Genomic DNA, 17,091 nt, shown 5'->3' on the forward strand with positions numbered 1-17,091 from the left:
ACAAAAGCTTGTTAAGAAGATATCATATTAAATGTGTAACATCCCCTCAAATATTTAAACAGTCAAACACCCTATCAATTCTAAGAACCGGTTTGGAAACACCCAGTAAGGTTCCCATCTGTTGTCACATTTCAATTTGAACAGCAAGAAATTTCATCAGTGGATTACTACATTCGTGTGTTCCTGCGAATCGGAATACGTTATTAAAGTTACACTGATAGTTCGATATGAAACGAGTACTAAAACACTATACGGTGCCTGTTAAATCATGGCATTCCATATCCAGTGTAATTAAAATAGCTGTGCTAGAAATCTCCCACAGAGATCGAGGTTAAGCGCTAATTCCATGCAATATCAGCAATCAAAGCATACACAAATTTACTTTCGATAATAGTCCACATGGAGCTTACAAATTCAGACTCATAAACAGATGATGTATTTATAAACAATGTTCAGTAAAATTTTATACGCGAATTGCCGCCCTTTTGAGTAATCAACTGCTTCATGCATCAAATGCTTCATGCATTCATATGGAAGTAACGAACATTTTATTATTATAGTGATCACGAAAATGCCTTAATCATAGTTTATAGGCCTAAATTATGCACAACCTAAAATTTTGGCCTCGTTTAGAAATTATGCAATGTTCAAACAAGTCAATAAATCTAATTTACTGTTTAAATTAACATTCCCTTTCAATGCACAACGAAATGCATAGATAAACTTCGAAAGTTGCCTTGGCTCGCCACAGTGTATGAACAATTTAATATTTATTATTACCTACAACTAAATAATTATGATATTACTCATAGAATATCTGTAATCATAGTCATTAGTGGTTCGTTAACCAAAAATGACAACGTTGTTGAAGTGGACAATAATGAACGGGGTAAAACAGTTTTTGGCAAAACCGCTGCATGTTCAGGTGAGAGATTAAACGTCATAGTCAGGGCGGATAATAAATGGACTATTAACATTGTCGGAAGTGAAGGCGCCAATTTCGAACAGTTCCTATTGGAAACGTTTCACAAAATGTTCAAAGCTATTTCGTCCTGTGGTTGACGCGTCGATACCACGATAGATTAAAGCACTATGCTGATTACTATTTTGCTTTGTTGTTCGGGATTATAAAGCAGTAATTATGATGTTAAGAGTTCTACAACTCATTGTTATTTTATTTTTATAATATGGACTTTATATAATGTAACGGGAAAGTTTTAAAAAAGCTATATAAATAAATGATTTCAACAAGGCAATCTTTTTCTCCTGTCTATTAAATTGTTTACTTATTCAGGTTACCTATGCGTACAGGTCCTGTTGCGACCGCATTACTTATGGACATTACTAGGGTATTTACTTAGATAATGAATTTATCGCCTAAACCAGAATCGTATAGTTATTTCTAAATATAACATTTCAATTATAGGGCTATAATTCATTTATATAAATAAATAAACATATTAGGCGATAATAATAACTGATAAAAGATGTTTTGACAAAAAAATACATTAGCTAATAATAATGTTTCTTATACTTAAGGATAAAAAGTCATATATAATATATATTATTATTATAGCTATAAACTATATTCATTGTTAGCCTTTGTGAGTTAACAATTAATATTAAAATTCATTTATACGTAGGTAGTCATTAGGACTATCGCTTCAATATCTAATCTATACTAATATTATAAAGAGGAAAAGTTTGTAAGTATGTATGTAAGTATGTATGTATGTATGGTTTTCACGCAAAAACTACTGGACTGATTTCAAAAATTCTTTCACCATTAGAAAGCTGCATCTTTACTGAGCAACATAGGCTATATTGCATTTTCAAAAAAATTAGAGATCCTTACCAAAAATGCAATAATGTAACCCAAGGTGTAAAAAAATCCTCAATAAAACTTCTGTCATCGCGTGCGCTGCGGAATCTATTGAAGATAGAACAAAAAAATGTTCTACAGTATTATAGAATGGATCAATATCTACAAGAAAGTCCGCGATACCATATGTCCATCTTCAGTAGTTATGTTACTACAACAACTTTTTTACGTTTTCAAAGTAAATAGAAGTGCCGACAGTAATCAAACCATGTTATCCATACACATATATTAATCCTTATCCCATTAAATGATGTTTTATTATAGACTGTTTCAATACCAGCAAAATACTTTTTAAATGAAAAGAATTGGATATTCCATTCAAAAGATATAACGAATTTAAAAGTGTCAATCTACAGAAAATAGTAGGTATACTGTTCGAGCAGGCCGTAGTGCGGGGGTCACGGAGGAATTCTACCAATATGCGTCTTGACGGAACACAGTGGGGTTTTGGTCGGTAGGAATCCGACATAACCCACGGCCCCTCCCCGGGAGGCCGTGGGTATCTATGAAAGTTTTCCCCACTAAAACAAAAAAAAAGGCCGTAGTGCGGGACGGGGTAAAGGTGATTTTCATGTGATTAAAAATTAAACCTATAGTCCGACCTATAGTAGACTTTTCACTGTAAAGATATCGCTATCTATGCGGGTGAAACCGCAGGGCATTGCTAGTACTTAATATTAGATTATTGTAACGTTTACCAACGTTTGCTTTAACTTGTATGAAAGTGTGTCAGCCGTTTTAAATATACTAAAACACAGGAAGGCCTAGTGTTAAAATTATACAGAATCCGCCGAGCATATTTAATACGTTCTGGTTTTTATTTGAGGTCTTTTGATATTCGTTTTGTATTTACTTTTTATCAATGAAGTATGGATAATTTATACTATCCATACTTAATAGGACTATACATAATTAACCTAAGGTTTCCCTTATTAAATTCAAATTGCAATGAAGGTGTACTAAAATTTCATAAGCGTGATATGAGCCAGAACAGATGACAAAAAACTGTGTTGCAGATAAAAAGAAACGCAAAACTATGAAACGCGATGCGAATATGTGATTCCTGGAAGTTGATATAACGGATAATCCTGTGCTCGAAGCGACTTATTGTCTGCTTTTCGTCGTATTGGCATAAAGGACGAATGCTGCGGGTTGCTCAATAGAAAACCTAAGCCCGTCACCTACACGATTCACCGACGAGAAAATGTATTTTCGTTAATGGTTAACGACAGATTCTTTCAGATCGCATTGGGTTTTATTTGAAAATTTTCAACTGAATTGCATGTATGTTCTCATCTTGTATTTTTATTAAACCGAAGACTTATTGGCCATACTTACATTGCAAAGCTTTTTTACTTATATAGGCTACATTTTAATACCGGTATGCTTTTACTTTTAGTTATATGAGATAACTAAAGTTGGTTAAAGGACCAACATTTATCAGCACAAAACAATCCAACTTAAAAAAAATTAAATCTCAATTTCTTCACAGGATAATTATCTTTAAAATTAAGCATCTTATCTTCTATATGTCTATCTGTTCCGGGAAATCGCAACACCTACATTATTTTGACACAAATTAATTGTCGGTATAAATTTGGGATTGAGGTCGCGCCGATACAACTTGCAGAAAACAGGCTTTGCAATTCTACTGTCACGATATCCAATAGCATAGCACCATAATACAAACATCACATAACTTTTTTTTTATTCTGACCGCTTTCTTAAGTTTGTTGAACTGACTTATTGAAAATTTCAACAAGTCATCTTTTATCCTAATAGCCATGATTATAATTTTTTAATTTATTGAGTATATTTTATGCAATGTATTTAATAAATCTGCACCATGGATAAGAAACATAGCAGAGCATAAGTTTATACAATAAATAATAACAATGTGGCATTCCGGCCATTAATGGTTCTTGTACCCGCCTCAGTGTTCCGATAGCAAAATATTAACACGCACAAATTTATTCTAAATTAATTCCGTTCGTACTTCGTTCTGTAACGATAACTTGAGGCTGGTGTATAATACATTTGCAAGTTTCGTTTACGATACGGATTTGTGAGTCATTTTCTTGAAACTTGTCATGCCGGTTCTTATTTATTGTAGAGTATACGATAGGGCAGTGTTATATAACTTGTACGCCGTACAGCGGCCCCAATGTATATAGCTTTATGAGCAGTAGAGGCAATCCTCTCATTAGGCAATTCTTAGCTTTTGCTTCAGTAAGAATACCCATATTTTGAATGGGTAGTCCAATCAGTGAATTCTAATACTGATGGTTCTACTTATTTCTCTTTCATAATGCTCGAATATATTATATAGTGTACGGGTGTATAATTGGCAATATTTCATAACAGCATTCTCCTTTATAAAGATGGCAATTACCAATATCAAAGTTCTTGCAAGCGTGTAACGCTTCCGTGTTCTTAGCAATGAGGTCGCTAACCTGCTACCGGAAAATAGTAGAATTACACATTCCACAGTAGTAAACATTTATGGTCCGAAAACAATTTTTGTTTTGTTTTAAGCAAGTTTTTGTCGGTTGTCCATTGTAAATCTTAATTAGTAAGTAGGTACATATAGTGATTTCCGCAGAAGTCAGCTTATAAAACGAATGATACGATAAATTACGCCGTATGTGTTAGCTAATAAATATTATATATTTTTTTATAAAGATATTACCAACCTGAATGTTTTAAACTAGCTTTCATCGCTATTTTTATAAGAAAGACACGAAATGTAATACTATTTTCCATATAAGAATAAAACTCAGTTTTGTGATAAAAGGTTATATTAAGTACCTTAATGAAAAGAAATATATAATAATAAATACTAATCATATGAGTTGTTAGCTAAAGAAGACGGTTAATGAAATAATACAAAGTGTGAAGAACGTAATTTATTATCAAAGCCTTTGAGGGCTCTTTGTGAGAATTTTTTCTATATTTGTATGTAATTTTCCTAACAAGTAAAAATATGGTCTATTTTAATATTTCCGTAGAATCTTAAAAAGAATAAGCTTCTCGTTGAGCAAACATGTTCACAAAAGCCTAACCAGACCATTACATAAAATGGAAGCACTTACGTTTATCGTTAACAATATCATGGTTTATGCATTAGATACATAGGTATATAATATATTTTGGCAAAGTTTCAGTAAACCAAAAAGGAAGTAAAGATCAAGATATGCAAGTGTCATCTGCAGATTGACCCGACACAAAAAGGAACCCAAGAATGACATCACACGTACATAACCAATGCAATACGTCTATGGAGAGCGATAGTTTCTTTATAGCATGACTCACCAGAATGGTAGCGGCTCTCGTTCCGCGTAAGTCGCCTGTTGGTCCTTCCAGGCGGCGAGCGAAGTGCCGCGGCCGATCTCACTGCGTCGCCATAAACAAACCACCGTACATGTTTACACACACGCGCGTCATGCAGACACCACAAAAAAAGAAACGAATTTCGAATTTGGAATCGTGTCAACTGGCGCCAAAAATTATATATAATCTGTACAATGTACATCTCCTGCTTTCATGAATACTTTTGAAAATTTGTGTGATTCCCAATTTATTCACAAGTTTAATCACCCGATTTGAAGGCAAACATAATTAGCTTCAATAGTTTTGTTAAGGATTGATCATGAAATAAACACATCGAGTGTTTAAACTTGTAATTTTTTATATTCGGCTCCCGAAGTATGAAGAAACACACAAAAATCGTCATGTTAAATATTCTAATAAAACGAGACATAATAAACCTACCTACAACCACACTCTATCAATATATGATATACTTAGCAAAAACAATATTTCGAAAGGACCATTTAAATGGCCACAACTCTTGGATGACGTAATACTCAAAATACGATAAACAAACTGTTTGTTTGTAATAAAAGTGTTCAATAAAATTGAATTGCAACACGATAGACTAAAAACGCATGCGGATAAAAATACGAAAAGCCGTGGTGTGCATATCAATATGTGAATCATTCAGTAAACCTTTAAGGCATGGTTATTACAATAATAAATAAAAAGTAAATATTAAAAAATAAACTAAAATAACCCGACCGCGTGAATTGTAAATGAATTTTGAAGATTCTGAAGAAAAAAGTTTCAGAATTGGTTTGGCGCCAAAAAGAGCCATGTTTTTTAATTTACTTCTTATTGCTTTCACGACTAAGATAAATTTAACAAAACTGTTTATGTCGGTTTGCAATTTGTAATGGTGTGCAAAGTTGTGTTATTAGTAGGTACCTTTTATTTTTTTCTATGAAACTTTTTTTAGGTGGCCAACCTCTTTGTTTAACATCTTGACACATTCGAAAAAAAAAAACGATATTTTTTTATTTGTCATTCCTAATACATTTTTGTGTTAGCATTATATAATATATAATTGCTATATATATTTTAAAAGTTTCAATATGAGTACCGCCATAAACGTGGCAAATATAGAAGTAGACGTAGAGCATTTGGATTCTGATATGATTGATGAACATCTTCGGGCATCGACAGCTGTATTGCACGACATGTTGAATGGTGATAACAGATGCTTAAACGAAGACGGTCACTCTTGTACTCAATGTGGTAAATCGTACAAAACAAAGAGCACTCTGCAAGCGCACTATTTGCTTAAACATCCTAAGGATCAAGTCGAGGTCTGGTGCACAACATGTGACAAGAAATACTCATCGTTGATGAGTTTACAGAAACACGTACGCTATATGCATCGCTATGATCATAGATGCAAAGCATGTTATCGAACGTTTGCAACAAAAGATATCCTAGATAGCCATGAAGTCGAATGCGTTAAAAGCGACGCATCTTGTATGGAATGTGGAAAAGTCTTTCCGACGCAAATAGCTCTCCGTAATCATTACAAATACAAGCATCCAGAGAGTACGAATTTCGTTTGTGAATTGTGTCACCGTACATTCAAAAGTAAGCGTAATCTTTCCAATCATATGAGCGCAATACATCCGCCAGGGGCAACAGTGTGCAACTGGTGTCAACGGTCATTCAATTCGCTGCCAGCTCTACAGAGCCACGTCTTGTATAAGCATACGGACAACGGGCTGCGTTGTTTGCAGTGCTGTAAAATATTCACATCAAAAAAGAACCTGAACCGTCATTTATTAAAAATTCATTTTTACAAAGGAGCCAACTATAACTGCGGCGTGTGCAAGGCAGATTTTTATACTTCTAACGCCTTAGTTCGTCATGTCATGACATCCCATACCAGCAACTGATATGGACCAGTGTATACAAATGAATATTATTTTAACTTTTTATGTCCTCTCACGAATAAAATAATAATAAATACCGTTAATCTTATTAATACAATGTGTTTTATTGAATAGTGCTTAGAACAAACGTAGTTAAATATATTTATGGAGTTATTGCACGCTCTAGGCGCGGTTGGAGCGAAGGCCATCTAACTAAAATATTAATATCTATTGCGGATGCGTTAGGCGATGCCGTTAGTTCTGCATCCAGTGGGCTAATGTGATCTTATCGTACTACAGATTATGTTGAGAGATATATTCATATAGTAAATACTGTATATGCAGAGTAATTTAAAATAATGAAAGTTGTAAGTTGTACAATATAAAACGAACTTATGCTTAATATCTCAGTTTTATATGAACTCTAACCTTTCTGCAACTTTTAAAGGAAAATAATATTCGTATTACCATTCATTATATTTTCATACTATAATGTATGAAATACGAATAAAAAGAAATACTATTGTACTGTAATGTATGAAAATCAATTATTTTTATTTTATATATCGATAATTTCTGTGTAATGTATAATGATAACATCCCGTATTTTTTGTTTAAAATAAGATGAAAAAAAAACTTATTATACGCTCAATAACGATATGTATGTATATCGTCGGACTAATTAAACAAATTTTCAATCAGAGTTCCAAAAAAAGGAAAGACGTTCTCAATTCGAACGTACGTATTAATTTTATGTACCAGAATGTTCCCTTTGATAACTGTATTTTGGTCACTGGTTACCTATACATGCATAATCTACAGCAGTGACAATCCTGTTTGAGCTAATAAGGCTTATCTGGAGAGGTCGACTCACGACAGTAGTGTCGGCGCCGGATATTGAACTTGCGCATCCCAAATCCAGACTCATCTAAACCGGGGAATAATAATTCAGCCATCTCTGATACTGATGCCCAATATACAGTTTCACGATTAATTCGATATACTATTTAGTAAATGTTAACAATTAACGTTGTTGCAAAAAGCGTTCCGGTATAATTTAAGTCAATAAAAGGGAGGCCATTAGTATATGAAGTATTATGAAAGTAGAGGCGAGGCCAACTCGTTACCTGCGACAGCGGATGAGCGTTATCACATTACATCGCATGTTCCCTGGGGTCTGGGCAAATAACGTAAAAAAGTGTGGCCATCGCTGGAAATAGTGAGGATATTCATTTATATGCTTCATCGCAAACGACTCGGTGATACGTGAGTTTTAAATGAGGGATTTCGATAAAATCTCACCAATATTCGGAAAAATATATTCACACAAAACCGACTTGGTGTCAGGTTGTTCATTTTAAAATGTGTGTGCTTTTCTAACTTATATCTAGATGACCGAGTTTAGCTGGGTATTGAATATTGTGAAGTGAATCCTGGCTAGATCGATTTTATCGCCCGCGAAACACCTTGCATGCTATATCATTAAAATCGTTCGAGTCATTTCTGACATTAAATTATACATACCTTTAAAAGAATTGTCGATATTTATTGTTAGATTTTCGAGAATTAAGATTATAAAATATAAAGTTAATAAATTAGATTGATAGATAGATTAAAAATTACTATGGTAAAGAAAGTACATAATTAAATTTTTCACAGCACTATGCGGCAAACAAATTCATAACCAAGCTTTATATATCACTAGCGGTCCGCCCCGGCTTCGCCCGTGGTACATATTTACGTTTTCTCTACATAAAAACCATCCTCGTACTTCAAGGAATATAATAAAAAAATAATTATCGAATTCGGTTCAGCCGTTCTCGAGTTATGCGCTTACCAACACTTTTTGCGATTCATTTTTATATATAAGAAGAAGAAGATTACATTTCGTAGTAGAGCAGGCTCCAAGGAGATGTTCGTTTGCAAAAATCGCGGACCTAAATCTGACTTCTGATATATATTGTATAGATCCCAGACATCCTATAGACAGATGTTGCCAACCAGTTTTGTGGTCCCCCTGCCCGCACCCCGGTAATTAAATATGGCATACAAAGAAAAAAATAAAAATTTCCAAAACATGCCGTGTGGGGTATCAAATGAAAGAGCTTATTGAGTAGATCACGAATATATAGCATACTATATACATTTCTTACACTTTCTCTAAGATTTTTTAGAAAATTTACGAAAATGGTCCATTTTTGAGTTAACTTTAAACCACTATAGATTGAAAACTCATGAATATATTTTTTAAATTATAATTTTAAATAATTAACAATAGTCCATTGTTTATGATTCAATAGTTCGTAATATAATATAAGTGAGCTATGTGGTGGATTTGATGAAAATAACTATATACTATATGAACTTGAAAATATACTCGCCATCTTTCAATGCTCCCCCCACTCCCCCATGCAACTATTTCACTGTACGAAATATTGAATCGTAAACAATGGACTATTTTTAATTATTTAAAATAATAATTTAAAAAATATATTCATGAGTTTTCAATCTATAGTGGTTTAAAGTTATCTCAAAAATGGACCATTTTCGTAAATTTTCTAAAAAATCTTAGAGAAAGTGTAAGAAATGTATATAGTATGCTATATATTCGTGATCTACTCAATAAGCTCTTTCATTTGATACCCCACACGGCATGTTTTGGAAATTTTTATTTTTTTCTTTGTATGCCATATTTAATTACCGGGGTGCGGGCAGGGGGACCACAAAACTGGTTGGCAACATCTGTCTATAGGATGTCTGGGATCTATACAATATATATCAGAAGTCAGATTTAGGTCCGCGATTTTTGTAAACGAAACTCCACTGAGAGTCCGGTCTATAGTACATTTTACAGAAAAATTTTAGTAGAATTTTCTTGAATGCAGATTTATTTGTATCGATTGATTCTTCAACATTCTATATAAGCCGATTGTATAAGATTAAATATTGCTGATGTACATTCGATTCCATTTAATTTAATATACCTTTGTAGTTACAATGATAATATTTTAATACCTATGAGCACAATAAATTCAATGGGCATTATAAAAACATGATTTAGCTAAACTATACTTCCTACTGACTATTGAAGAACTTTTAACATGCTATTAGACTACAAGCCCGCATAGGAAAAAAATATAGGTCAATTGAACCACCTGGGGACATATCTAGAACGATAGAAGAGCATAAAATAATAAGATTCATCACTATGCCGTCACTTGTAAGCTGTCCAACTGAGTGCAGATGAGAATTCAAAAGTAATCTATGTTAATACTATTTAAAACAACGAATTAAGTGTAGAAAACTATTATATTTCATTAATCTACGATGTTTAAACTTTTACAAAATTTCAGTTTTTGCATTTCTTTATAACTTTTTTTAGAACGGTTTCTTTTGAACGGCAATACTATACAACAATTGAATTTTACAATATCATGTTAAAAAAAAGTTCCCGTACAGGGTCAAATGACCTTACAGCTCTTTATATCAAGAATTCGATGAAATTAAGATGATTATTGGTATACATTTAAAAGAACAATTATTTTTTGACGGCATTGCTTCTAATAGTACTTTTGAGTGCTAGATAATGTTTTGGAACCGAAGCCGTACTTAGTCAAATGACCCCCTGGAGTGGTGAAAGAGAGGGGATTGCAACTCTCGATTTTTTCCCCTTGTCCCCATGATTTTTGTACGGCGTTGCGGAATAATGGATTAAAAGCAGTATAGAAATAGTATGACACAGGTGCCGTACATGGTCAAATGACCAAATTTACCCCCGGCAACTCTCGGAAATTAAATAAAAATTCCGACTTTGTGGACCACCATTTTTGTACGGCACTGAGCGGTTTCTTATTATTTTTAATGGATCTATCGATGGTTAAGAATGCCGTACAAAAATATATGACCAAAATTTACCGAGTCTACCTGTACTTTTGAATTCTCATCTGCACTCAGTTGGACAGCTTACAAGTGACGGCATAGTGATGAATCTTATTATTTTGTGCTCTTCTATCTTCTAGATATGTCCCCTGGTGGTTCAATTGACCCATATTTTTTTCCTATGCGGGCTTGTAGTCTATATGCACTTGTTTTGAACCTGAAGTCATAATTTAATATGATAAAAGTACGGTGAATACGGAACATCTTTAGGCTCATTGTAAATATAAAACAATCGATATTGTATGAACTAACTTTAGTCTAGCCAAAGCTTATTCACCTAGAGCGTTAAATAAAACTTCGATTTATCAAATAGAAGAGTCGCTATTCGATATAATTATAGAAATAATTAAGATTTGATTATGACTGCATTGCATTCGTTCTTTTAATACAGTGTTTCATATTAAAAATGTTTTTATTTGAATGAGTTTAATTTAGTAATGTATTAAATATTGTACTTATTTAGTACCTAATAATTATATTCTTTAAAGCTACTAGTGGATTAATTAATGGTTTTGGTGGATCGTAATGCTAAATTTAATATTCGTACTAACAGAAAACTTGTACTAATCGCTTGAAAAATCCACGATTATGATTAAAGAAAAACAAAAAATTATATGTAAACAATAGACTATTAAAAAGGTAATAAATAGAACACTCGAACGATTCAAAGTTAAAAACGTTTCTATAAGGGCAAAGAGTAAAGTCAATGACATTAGAGTTTCAGCTAAGGATGTTTTAGACGCCGGGTGTCTTACAGAGCGGGCATTGAACAGACAGTGGAACTATCATAAAATACCGACGTTTAATTTCTACATATCTGTTCGACTGGACTGAGTCTCGAAAAAGGGTTCTGTAACTTTTTGAGAAGGCGCTGTACCATTTATATGGGTTCCTTCAATCGGTTAAAGTATCTTTGTGGCGTGTCAATTTCTTCACAAGGCAATTTTGTATCGACAAATAATAGATACAATATACAATATTGGGTAATAAATAATAATAAAATCTTCTATATAGTTAAAGATGTAGAGAGAGAAGTATTTTCTAGTGTTTGATTTTACGCGAGTATTATACATTTAGAAATTAAAGACTTTTTACTCTCCCCGACGGGAGACTCTCTCCGTGACCACGCTCGCTGTAAAGTGTTCGAAACGTCGGGAAAATAATATAATGAATAAATCGCGTTTAAAATCCGTTAAAAAGTCTTTAATTTCTAAATGTAGAGAGAGTTATAGAGAATAGTAAACGCCATTATCACTTAGGATTTCCTACTACTACATCGTTACGAGCCGTGCTTCAGTAAAGCAAAGCATCAAGGTACAATGCCTAAAATTTTAGTCGAAAATAATGACTTGTATGATCCATACAGGACGAAAACTTAACGCAAGAATAAACATGGCTGCGTTGTTAAGACCTATATTTACATAACCTCACGCCGTCACCTGACATGACACCAAATTATAACGCCAAAGTAAAGATTTCAGTTGTAAAATCTATGAATAATTTAATATTGGATACTGTGTACCGCTTTCAATGCTTTCTTGTATATAATATTATATATAGTTATTAGTTATCCTATACTTTGAACTGTATCCTTGTTTTAATGAAATTTTTATAACTAATTTTAATTAATTAGTTAAATTAATTCGCGGAAATTATTAATCCATCACTTAGATATTTGCCTTCGTTTCTAATTATTATTATTAATAATATCCTTTTGGATAAGGTAGACTAAATGCACGATGCATTTAATCGTTTCCTTTGTGAAAGAGTTCGTCCGTAATCACTCCGTAGAATTTTCATTGCTTGAATTTTATATAAAAGTGAGGTAGGTATAATATTATTAAATTTATTAAAAGATAAATATTTTATGAAATTTATTTATTTTCCTGCAATCAACATTTTAAAAGATAAATTATGTTTTAGTATTTTCTGAAAAATATTTATATTTACTACTAGCGGTCCGCCCCGGCTTCGCCCGTGGTACATATTTCGCAATAAAAGGTAGCCTATGTTCTTTCTTAGGGTCTAAAGATTGTCTGTGCCAAATTTCATCAAAATCGGTCCAGTAGTTTATGCGTGAAAACCATACATACATACATACATACATACATACAAACCTTTCCTCTTTATAATATTAGTATAGAAGAACAACTCTTGGTGCTTTAAGTACAATCGTATTCTAGGTAACTATTAGTCATTGCGCTGAATATTGTCGTCACTTTACCTAAATTAATACGAATAGGAGCCGTTGTCAGGATTGACGTTTGTTATTGATTGTAGGCACGTAACAACTAACATTACCACCAAACTGCATTTCCGTGAAACAATTGTAGTTAATTTGTTCTTTACGGTTTTAATAAAATGTTAAATTATTTACTAGAATTAATTACCTATTATGTCTGGTTCAATTATTTAAAAGATTTATTTTTTTTATGTAGAAGGTTCACTAAAACATACTTACTTACTCTACGAATTTTAGCGATCGAACTCTACTGCTTTATTGAAAAACTTTCAGTATCGGAATTTATATTACTTATTTATAGTTTATACATTTTTAATTAACTAAAAAGCCAGTGGTCCTTGCATTGGTTCCAAATATGTATCTATTACTCACGTGTTTAAATATAATAAGGCTACTTTTGACATAACAGTACCTAGTTCATTGTTTGCAGCAATTGCGACAATTATTGCGCTGACTCATACATGAGGGCTATATAAAAGACTCCTTTATTAAGTCGAAGACAAATAAATCAATGTTATCTACACCGTACAGAGAAATGCTCGAATTATATTGCTTCAGTTAAAAAGTTATTGAATAACGAACGGTACGCATTTTAGAAATATGGTATACTCGCTTCTTTATTCCTTTGTGATACAACCCCACTAGTAAAGTTGCTATTCAAACACTCGCTCGGAGAGTTAGTTCTACGGTTATTTATTTTTAAATTTACAGACTAGCCTTGGAAATATTTGAACGTGTAAATCGTAAGCATGCTCAATAGCCGGAATATGAGTAAAAACATGAATGTTTTTCACTTATTGCAAGGAAACATGTTTTATTTACGTAACATACCTATGATTCACAAATAGGAAAATTTGGAAATCACGATTTACTATTCATATGAAAAGAATAGTAATAAACTTCGTTACTACCCGCGAAACATTAGGCCATAATATGGTAACTGAATGATCATAATATTTTACATCTACGGATGTTGAATTTCAATTTTCATAAGAGCAAATCTTTCTTTCTTTCTAACGAATTCCAGTAAGAGGATTACAATGTGGAACATAATGTTACATCTAAAATAGAATTTCCTAGAATCAAGGTATTACAGTTCGTATGGAATTATTTTAAAAGCATTGTTAAATGATATAGGTATAGTATTACAAGCATTTTATAAAATTTATAAAATAGCATTTGTCATTAAAAATACCATTAATGAAAAAATATTAATCCATCTAAATACAAATCAAAGCAGTAGCATAAAAGTCTAATCTACGGAACATTAAAAAATACTACAAGCGTGTGGTCTAATCTACATTAGCTACTAGCTACTAATAATAATTAATAACAAAAGCTTAATAAAAACTTATTTCACTAGAAAGTAGCTCAAACACATCATAATTGTTGGATCAGCAATAGATTTGCTGATTCGTTAACCCAGACTACCTGTTGTTATGTAATCTAAAACCATTGTTTTTATTTGTCCAGACAGAGCGCCACGTGCATTTAGCGTTAGCTATTATTTCACATAAACATTCATATTTTCAAAATATGTACATACCATTCTTGGATCTCGAATCTCGATACAAACGAACTAGAAGCGTTCGAGTATCAATATCATATAACGTGTATCTAATGATGCTATGAATTCGCGTGTCAAACTCAAAATCAGCGTGAAATATTCACAACCAAATATTTGAGCCCATACACGTAAAACGAAACTATCAATGAATCGTATCTTCGCTCCCTCTGGACAAGGTCTGCCAATGAAATCTCTACGTCGCCCTACACTCAAGAATAGTCATGCTAGAGCGATTAAATATAACAAAAGCAGAAAAAATTCAATGTCTAAAATGTTTTAAATGAAATAACAGCCCAGCACGACTACGTGATTGAATCGCATACAAGGTTGGAGAGAACCGTCGGATTGGAAGTAGCCACCACTTTTGTGTTTGCGAGTGTCGGAATAATTAATCGAGTGAATTCTTATGCAATATGTAGGTACTTTATACTCTTCACACGAAATCCCAACATTTTGATTCACCAATATAATCGAAAATAGTGGAATGAATGGTGGATCAATTAAAATATGCTTCGATCTTTCTATTAAAGTCGGGAGTAATATAGCTGTCCTACAAGAGACGTGGATTATGTTCACTATAGTGTAGTGAGTATTTGAAAAGAAATTTGACCTATAAGAGCATGTTTTCAATTGGAAAAATAATGATGAAATGTGTGAGAAAAATGTTTTGCGTTAATGGAGATAAATAATATGTATTAGGTATGTCCGTTCTAATCACAGGTTCTAATTATGTAATGTTTTAAAGTAAACAGGTTGTTGTAGATATATTTGGGATATGTTGTCGTATACTTACGACGATTCTATTCTAAAGTTGAAAATAATTTTGGATAATTTAGTAACGGCAAAAGTGTGTTTCAACTTCTTGTTAAACATGATTTCGGCTGTGTTTAATAATATTTGTTTCACTTAAAATATTTAAGGCACAGGTGTCCGGCGCACACGTCGCATTAGGCAACTTCCGCATTTTTATACGTAACTCCATAAAGGTAGCAGCCGGCTTTCGGCACAGCACCGTACAATAGCGTCCGAGGAACAGTTGCATTTTTCAAACAGGAATCGTTTGTATATCGCCTACAATAATTTCGCGTGCTGCAATTCGCTCCATTTCTCAACATCACAATTCTAACATAGCTTTGTACATTATCAATCTCACGTGCCTACCCCGATGTAAAATTACAGCGAACAACTACCGTAATGAGATATATTCGGCGTGATTCCGTGCTGGCACTCCAATAGACGCATGAAGATATTAATCAGTTGCAATTACCGGCCCATGCGTATGCACTCGTATTCATCGATGTACATACACCTTGCATACACCATGTTTACATTTATTTGCCCACATGATGTAGGTAATTACGCTTTGCATTATCATTAAATACGAGGCAATAGACAATAATTTTCGCATTGTTATATCGATTTCGACGAATAATCTCCCCGGTTATAACCGTTTCTCGTTTAATTTCAGTCTTAAATATCAATTAGTGTTCCAACAATAGATACTTGCGAAATGTTACAGGTCCGAGGATCCAAATAGCTTTAGCGGGAAGGGAAGGTCAAAAGGGAATGGCGGCTAAACGACCGGTTGAATTTTAAATGCAACGTTTAAAAGCAAATTGTTGTTAGTAAAGCCCGCATCGCTTTATCCGTGAAACCGCTGCCAATGTGCGTTGATGGAAAACCGTCGCTAACATTATAATAACCGCAGATAACTTGTACTTATGCCAATAACTTCATTTAAAATGGCCTACAATATTCGCATTTAATAATTGTTATTTTTCTAATCGAAATGGTTAAAAATATCTATCTTTGAAAAATATTACATAAGTAGGTTCTTTGGTTGAGAAAAATTTAGTTTTTATGAATGTATAAGTAAAATATAAAAGAGAAATCCTTTAACCTTGTGTCAAGTGTAATACAGCATCAATTGAAACCTTTAACCCGATTTCTTTAAAGTTGGGTAACACCCATCCGCACCAATTGTTGTGAAGTGTCTTGTGGGTATTGATTTACGAAACGTGCTTACAACGAACAATCCCACTAGCAAGCTTATAAATATTTTATGTAAATTACAAGCGAGCGAGACAACAAAGATAAACATTACTGCCGTTAATAAATTTTAATAACTTATCGAATGAAATATAGTCCGTTAATTGTTATTAATATAAGACACCATATTTCAAAATTTGTGCGACAAAAAATTTAACTAAATACGCTTGAGTTTTATTGC

The 17,091-nt window shown here is 33.0% G+C and overlaps 1 protein-coding gene across 3 annotated transcripts in view; it reads right to left on the reverse strand.

Moving 5' to 3' along the window:
• Positions 1 to 17,091, reverse strand: part of DIP2 (disco-interacting protein 2) — a 69,089-nt gene that overhangs the window by 28,094 nt on the left and 23,904 nt on the right. For 2 of the 3 annotated variants that reach the window (XM_089713838.1, XM_089713708.1), the window contains exon 3: positions 5,195 to 5,275. The exons of the other annotated variant lie outside the window; for it this stretch is intronic. In XM_089713838.1, coding sequence (XP_089569964.1) covers positions 5,195 to 5,275 — 81 coding nt within the window. The remainder of the gene's footprint in view (positions 1 to 5,194; positions 5,276 to 17,091) is intronic. 3 annotated transcript variants of the gene reach the window in all.

The sequence above is a fragment of the Colias philodice genome, chromosome 1, assembly GCF_061535455.1.
Source record: "Colias philodice isolate Cphi_HAF_F1 chromosome 1, ilColPhil1 Martin Lab GWU primary, whole genome shotgun sequence".
In the NCBI taxonomy this organism is placed as follows: Eukaryota; Metazoa; Arthropoda; class Insecta; order Lepidoptera; family Pieridae; genus Colias; species Colias philodice.